At 36.2% G+C, this 8,353-nt stretch overlaps 1 protein-coding gene across 1 annotated transcript in view; it reads right to left on the bottom strand.

The window, feature by feature from the left end:
* Window positions 1-2,391: 2,391 nt before the first annotated feature.
* NXPH1 (neurexophilin 1) overlaps window positions 2,392-8,353 on the bottom strand; it is a 292,631-nt gene continuing 286,669 nt past the window's right edge. The window contains exon 2 of the mRNA XM_027102537.1: window positions 2,392-4,352. Within this exon, the coding sequence (XP_026958338.1) occupies window positions 3,591-4,352 (762 nt within the window). The 3' untranslated portion in view covers window positions 2,392-3,590. The remainder of the gene's footprint in view (window positions 4,353-8,353) is intronic.

Genomic DNA, 8,353 nt, shown 5'->3' with positions numbered 1-8,353 from the left:
GTCTTTCCAAAGTTAATAAACACAGCCATTTGAATTTGCTTCAGGCTAAAACTTGTCATTCAGAGTTGATGGTGGAGATGCAAATTGTTTCTCCAAAGAGCTGTTTATATCGGTTAAGCTGCTGCTTACATGTAAAGCAGTGGGGAAAAGGGAAAAGACAAACACTTTCTTAGGCTTCTCATGATTTTTTTAATCTATCTGTGTAAAAATATGGCTTACAGTTTATTGCTGAAATGTAGGAACCTGAAGACTCCTGTCCACAGTTTTAAATTTAACAAGTATTTCAATTACTTCCAGAATAATCACTTCCAGAACTTTAGTACTGTACTATTAATAGTTATGCCCCTTCTACTCATGCAGAGAAATTCTCACAGGAGTCATGGACCCCAAAATGCCCAACTGAAACCATACCATGACAATTCATTGCTTTTTATCATAAATAGATAAAGCAGTAACTTGTATCATTTTTCTTCCATGAGGTGAGAAGTTGCAATAATCATTTCTTTATAATAATTTCAATTTTACTAAAATGTTTCTGAAAATAACAATAAATGATGACACACCCATGTTTGCATCAGATGCTATCTATTTCCATCTTGACTTTTTTTCTATATCTTAGCAAAGGTGTGAAAGAATATTTAAGACTCTAGAAAAAGCAATTTCCTTAGGGAAGCTTTAAGTTTATTTTTTCCAAATAACAAATGATTTTCTAGCATAACTAAAACTTAACTAACCAGTTTGTTGAAGCAACAAGTTGGCCTAGTAAAGTTTTTAATGCGAACCTTTGAATTTTCTTACTCATCATCTTTCTTCATCCTCTTCCTTGTCTAAAACAGAAGTATATTAGATACAAATAATCTTTTGAATCAAAGTTCTATATCATCACAACTTTTCTATATCACAGATGGAGGTGCTGATGATATAGGAGTTAGGGATATGTGAGTACAGGCCCAGAAAAAGTCTTAAAAGTTTAAATTTTTAAAAATTGGAATCTTCATTAGGGAATTGCTAATTTTCTCCTTTTTCCTTCTAAAGAAAAACTACAGAAAAATAATTCAATGCATTGTTAATTAGCTGCATTCTATATGTTTATAAAAATGTAAAAGCAATATTTCATAAGAACTTTGGAGAGTAGGGCAGATGGGTGAAGACTGAAGCATATATTTTTTTTTTTTCTGAAACATATTTTCATCTTATCTTGAATGCTGGATTACAGGACAGATTACACCACATAATGAAAGTCACAGGCCACTAATCAAATGATCCAAAAAAAAAAAGAAAAGATTTTTGCCTTCTTACTTATCCTCCTTTTTGTTAAGAGAGAACTGACTCTTAAGTGATCACTTTGATAAATAAACCCCAGAATAACAAGGTTTAATCTGTGGAAAATATGTTCTGCAGCTGGGACTCATGAAGCTCTTCCTGCCAATTGTGCCAGAGAAGTCTGTTGTAACATCAGCTTCTAAATTCCACAGCAAATTAATTAATACATTGATATAAATGGTTGTCTAGCTATGTTGGAGGATTTTGAGAGATGGACACTTAACAGAATGATGTGTCTTTAATTGGCAATTAAAGGCTCTCTTCAGTCAAATCAGTCATTGAGTTCTCACTTTAGAACTCTGTGGTATTGGGTTCCCTGTAGAACTTCTATTATTCTCTGTATGAAAACATACTTACCCCTATGCAGCATGAAGGGAAAATGAGAATGGGTGAATGTTCTTAATTTGACCTCTTTGGTTAACCTTTGAGGATTTTCATATCCCAATCCCCAATTTGTGACCTTAAGTATGGGTTATTACTTTACATATTTTTTCTTCTGTTTATTTTGCTGGGGTTGTGTATGGTAATTAGTTTTAAAAAGTAAAGCTTAATGCCCCAAAATAATGCTATATAGATAAATCGATCCCTTTTGCTATATGTAAATTGAGCATAGAAGCCCTTCACTGTAATTGTAATTTTCTCAGTTGAGTCAATACAGTAGAATCAGGGAAAGTCAGCCACAATCTTCAGACATCTTGGCTTTCTTTTAAGGAAAAAAAAAAATTACCTTCTCAATATTCTGCTAAATAAAGACGCTGTACAAGAAAACAACAACAACAACAACTAGCTATAATTAATTTAGGAGACCTCAATCATCTCCTTATGTTCATTGATTTTTGGTATTCTTGGACAACTAGCATGACAGCAAACCAAAAATGTATGTAATACTGAATGCCACAACTGTTTCCCAGTTTTGAGACTTAAACTCCTAAGTTGTTTTGACTGGGCAACTAATAGCAATTTAGATAGTTCTGTACAAATTTAGAGACATGAGATGCAAAACCATGACTGTATTCCAACACATTTTTCTTGTCAGAACCATTTAAATCACCATCTTACACAAGTACATATTGAAACTCAAATTTAAGCATTTTATTTTTATGTACATTTCATTTGTCCAGAAATAAAATATCTAAATACAGACAGACTGTAATGTTGTATATGTATAGCTGTCAACAATACTTGAGCTGAATAAATGCTTTGTACATTAAGTTTGTCTTTTTAATGGGGTTCACAGCTACATTGATAGAATGGATTCCTCATATCCTTTTTTTTTCTTTTTTAACCAATAACAAGCAGAGAGACAAGTACATAGTTAATATTAATAAGCAGCTCAAATAACACTTGGTTAAACTATGTACAATACAAACCATTCATACAAATGAAGACTAGGATATTGAATTTGTTACAATATGTGTAGTAAAGATAAGACAGACACATAACTTACATGGTGTCTGTCAGGCATTTCCCTTCTTATATAATGATCAGAACTTATTTTAAGCAACTTAGCTGGTCTCAACTTTGCAAAAGTCCAATGATTGGTGATGAAAGCTGTAATCCAGTGTCTGCCCACGTGTAAATTCCAAATGTTTGCTCATCTTTACTGAGAACAGGCTCCCTCCATAGAAAAAAGAGCCATCTTGTATCACCTTGAATGTGCCTACTGAATGCTGGAAAAAGTTACTACACTTGTTGTGTTCATAAAATAAAGAATACTGAGCTCTAAAGACACATTTTTTTTTCCAATTTTAACAAGCATATACTCCTACAGTAGTATTTACCAGTACAGCTACTCCAAGCAGTAGAAATGCATGAGTGGGGATTATTGATTAGCATGTACTCAAGACTTTAAAGGAGATTTCCATAACAGCAAGTGCTAAAAACCATTCACTGTCTAGTTAATCCTTTTGCTTGATGATCGTTTATCCTGAACCATTATGAGTCAGACAACGAAAGCCCTCTTGACAAGAATCATGACGGATGCCAGCTGAAATGTATATGAGAGTGTGTCTGTGTACATCTATGTGTGAGAGCATGTCTTCAAGTGTGGCTTTAGAATCTGTGGTGATTTACAACTATACTGAGAGATGAAGCTGACTGGGCAGAAATTACATCAGATTGTTTTCCACGAGCGTATTTGCAGCCAGTTGACGAGAGCAGCAGTGTAGACACATTCCAGGCAACAGATGGGACCTTCCTCTTGAGGTAACAGCCCTGTCATGTGACCTTGAATTCCTCAGGCTTCAGTCTCACCCCTACATTCATCCTCATCCAGAGGGGAAGTAAGGTGTGTCGCTGTGGTAGTTGTAGTCGGGGCACACTTTCTGTACGAGTTTATAATCTGTACTATAAAAGGAAATGTAAATACAGATCACCTTAAAGGGCTTGGAGCAGAGCCAGGACACATGACTTTGGGTCTGCTCCTGGTAACAGGTTTTTGAAGGGTCATAGTTGCAGAGTGTGTTCTTGGTAGCCTTGTCAACCTTTTCATATTCAATGCGACAATTAAAGGACTTGGAATCTTTGGCATCAATCACGGTTTGCTGTGCCAAGTCGAATTCCACTATTTTCGTAGGGGGCACCAAGCTGACAGATACGTTCCCTTGACCAGTGGAATTATGCCTGAAATAAACACTAAATGTCCCATTGCCATGATCTACAATTTTCCCAGTTATCAATAGGTTTAGCTTCACTGTTTTGATGTTGGAATGAAAATCACCCCATCCAAACATTTTCTTAAACTTGCCCGTCTTAACAATGGGCCTTCGCTTGGCCCTGGGCCGAGGCTCTTGAAGGTCTGTGGAGTTCCTCAGCCAGTCCCAGAGGTCTTGCTCAGAATAAGGTTCTGGGGTGTCATATCGCAGGTCTAAATCTGTATCATTTTCTTTGCCACGAAAAGTCTGTGACAGGAGTCGGCTGATAGACAAGTCTTTGCTGCTTTCTGTCCATATATGCTTTAGTGTGGATTTGCTGCTTCCTGATTTTAGAAGTTCTGACTTTCCACCGTTTGTTAAATTGGCACATGTGACCTGCAAATGGAACAGAAAAATGGCGTTTACATCTCTGTATCTGAGAACACCCAACACAAAGATCCAAGCCCTTTCTCAGAGGCTGGGAATTAAAGTACCTTCAGCACCTAGCCAATATTTATTAGGCCATGATAAAGTACCACTTCTATTTCATACAATGATGGGAGAGAGGGGGTGTAGGTGGATAAAAGCCACTAAACATGACAGAAAGACTATATAAAAACATTTGACGAGAAAAAGGCCACCTAACATGAATAAAGCAAATTAAATTCAAACATAAATCACACTAAAGTAATTACTTCTCAGCACCAAAATCCAAACACTCTTAAAATAAAATTTTACAAACGATTATGTTACTTTTTTACTTCAAGATCACCATAAGCTTTATAATAGTATGATTCTCAGAAATACGTCGACTGACGTACTATAGGCTTTTGGTAGTCCACAGCCACAGTCACATAAGGAAAGTTAGTTTGGCAAGGAGGCTGTAGTATATTTTATCTGGTCAAAACAAAATAACATGTTTATGATCACCCATTATTAGCAAGAAACATACTGTATAAGACAATTGTTTCCATTAAGGAATTTAAAATGCGATCTAGGAAGACAAACATTAACTGATAAGAGTAGTGCAGATCTTTTGATTTTAGAGTTTATTTTTGTCTTTGTTTGTTTTGTTTCAATGAAATTTAATCAATTGGTCAAACATCCAAATCTGTACTTGCCTAATTCTATAGGCATTGTTCTTATTGCAGCCTCTATATTTATCTTTAGTATAAAAGAAATGAATACATATCCTAATCTCTAGAATTACATAGATAGTTTCCCATTCTTCAGGTGGCAAAAAGAATAAATACAAGCATGCATTTGGTAATGGCTTGGTACTTGTGTCTCATCATCAACACAGTTGATCAAGGAGAGGGGCTGTAATGAGATGCATCATGGTACGCTGGCTCATGAAGCAGTAATGAAATTGTCCCAAAGAAGAAGTGAAAAGGGATTTAGAGTTCATTTACCAGCAGCATATAGGGAGTAAAAAAAAAAGGGAAGTGTCAGATTTCAAGGAGAAAGAACCAACCTATTGAAGAGGATGCTAAGATTCTGATAGCAGAACAACCTCTGATTTTCAGGTAGAATAGAAATTTACTTCTAAATTATACTCTCCACAGCTATAGTGATTATGACTCTGGAGTCTGACACCCGGGAATTCCAATCCAGGCTGTGATCCTTCACAGCTGTATAGTGTGGGCAAGTTGCTTAACTTGTTTATACTTCTGTTTTTCTCTTCTACAGAGTAGGAGAATGATGCCGCTTTCCCTCACATGGCTGTTTTGAGAATTAAATAGGACACTCCATTTAAAGCACTAATGGACAGTCACCTGGACACGATGAGTGTTCAACATTAGTATTCTAACTATTATCATCCTCAAACATTTTATCTCTGAATTCCACTGGCTAATATTTTATGTAAATGAATAACTTACAGTAGGATTTGAGAGCAAAGGGTATCTTTATAAGAAAATCTCCCTTTTATATAACCAAAAACCTAAAGCAAACAATTTAAATATATATATACTTTTGAAAGTGCTGCTGTAACAATCTAAAAACATAACAAGTTGAGTAGATAGTAAAACTCAGGTTAATAAGACATGAGCATAAGTTCATCTATTAAACTGTTCAACTATCAAATGCAATGAATGTATTAGCCTTCAATGGTGTGATGTGAACAGCTTCCAGTGGTGCAGACAGTCAAGAAACCTCTCTGGAATATCTCAGTTTGGGTACAGAATCAAAGCAGGTTGTAGTCATCAACACTGCCTTCAATATTCTTATTCTCTCTTCTCTTCCCTTTCAGGGCAATGTCTCAAAGAGAATACCAGTCATGAAAAATCAGGGAGGGTCCTTAGGAAAGTCCCCAGATCTGTTCAGTATACAAAACACTGATTCATTTTGTCTTATTAATTCAATAACTATATAGTGAGATTCCGCTAATATTCAGTAAAATAATAGTAATACAAAGGTAAATGAAACATGGTTCTTGCCCTCAAGATGTTCAAAATCTAATAGTGAAATCAGTTAAGCAAATAGCAGTGTGATGTAACCAATACTATGTATGATATTCTTGGAGTCATAGTCAAAGTTAAAAGGTAGAGAAGATGTAACAGAGGAGATGATACTCAGATCTGGCAGATAAAAAAGAGGTTCAGAACTTCAACAGATAGTGAATAGGCCAGAGAAGTTCTCCTAAGTATAAGGAACATACCATGTAAAAGTAAAAAGTTGAGAAGGAACATGTCACACGTAAGAATGGAAAATTGTTCCTTACCTCTGAACATTAGGGAGAATTGACTGGGAGGATAAAGAGAAGAAAAGGTTGCAAGAAGTCAGCAGAACCTGAAGAAGGTAGGCTAGGGTCAAATTATGAAGGTTCTAGGGTCAATTTGTGAAGGCATTTAAAATTATTATTATATATGATGGGGAATCCCTAAATTTCGGCATGTTTTGCTTTTAAGTAGGTCATCCTGGCTGTAGAAAAATCACCGATTGGACATTGAAAGGTGGATTGGTAGGGAGAGAACTTGAGGGAATAATTAGTTAAATAACAAATTGCAATACTTCATTCGAGAAAGTAAATGAGCTTGAACCAAGGCAGTGGCAGAGAAAAAGAAAAAGAAAAAATGGATATAAGAGATATTTTAGAGGTAGGATTAACTCAACTTGATGATTTACTGGCTAAGCAGGAGCAGGAAAAAGTTGCAAATTAATGAGTTTGCTCACATCTGTAAGGAATACAAAAGTAACAAGTTAAAAAAAAAAGTATAAACACTTGAAAAGAAGCCTCTTGATTTTTGAATTCACTACAAAGGACCTTCTTGGAGCAAGTTTCAGTAGTGGTAAAGAGACGATGTAAGATGACAAAGAACAGCAGCAAGCTTAACACATCTACTCCCAGATGCAATCAGGAATCCTTGGCTTTCTCACTCTATTATATTGCTTACATCTTAAGCATTTTCATTTTTGCAACACATAAATGTACACATAAAATTGAAATCGATTTTGAGCCTTACTGAATAAACAATACCATTTTTTTTAAAAAACCCTTATACTGAGAACACCCTGTACCATTGATTTTACAAACACAATAAAAGAGTTTCTTTTTAAAAGTCACCTAAAGATCCTTCCACGTCAGTATATCAAATGATAACAGACGTGGCAAAGACTATGGCATAAAATGAGACCAAAAGAAAAATCTGACAATTTCTAATTGACTAAATTCCAAAAAGGCAAAGCATCGTGAACCTTCTTTTCTACAAAGAGTAATTTTTCCTATAACATTGAAAACACCAAAGATACTTCCTAACTGAATATAATTTTCCGAGGCAAAAGTGGCCAATGCCCACCCACTCCAAAGGAGTTGACCCACTAGTCCAGTGATACCATTTCCACAAATTATGTGATTTGCCTGTTTTAGAAACAATGAGAATCATGAAGACTCAACATGATTAGGTATATGCATTTTAAAGCTTGTTTCTTTTGAGAACATTCAAATATAGGTGCAAAGAGAAGGGTCATTTTCTTCAACCGTAAACAAAGACAGAGCTAGGATCTAACATGAAGGGAGCATGTATGAGGCAGGACCTGTGTGTGGAGCTGGGGAGAAAAGACTACTGTTGACTGGTGGGAGTGTAAGTATATAAGAAGTTGCAATGATCTTGATCTAGCTCCTCCTTTATATACCTCAGGGTCATGCTTTCGCATTGCTTTCTCTAACATCTTTTCATTGCAGGCTTACAATCATAATGTCAATATATTATCTTTTAAAATATTGTTGAGGGCTTCCCTGGTGGCGCAGTGGTTGAGAGTCCGCCTGCCGATGCAGGGGACACGGGTTCATGCCCCGGTCCGGGAAGATCCCACATACCGCAGAGCAGCTGGGCCCGTGAGCCATGGCCGCTGAGCCTGCGCGTCCGGAGCCTGTGCTCCGCAACAGGAGAGGCCAC

This window comes from Aethalodelphis obliquidens, unplaced genomic scaffold (assembly GCF_003676395.1).
Source record: "Aethalodelphis obliquidens isolate GAN/ISIS:26980383/991018 unplaced genomic scaffold, ASM367639v1 scaffold5, whole genome shotgun sequence".
NCBI classification, from domain to species: Eukaryota; Metazoa; Chordata; class Mammalia; order Artiodactyla; family Delphinidae; genus Aethalodelphis; species Aethalodelphis obliquidens.
The sequence above is the reverse complement of the archived record's forward strand: the minus strand, read 5'-3'. Positions and strand labels throughout refer to the sequence as shown.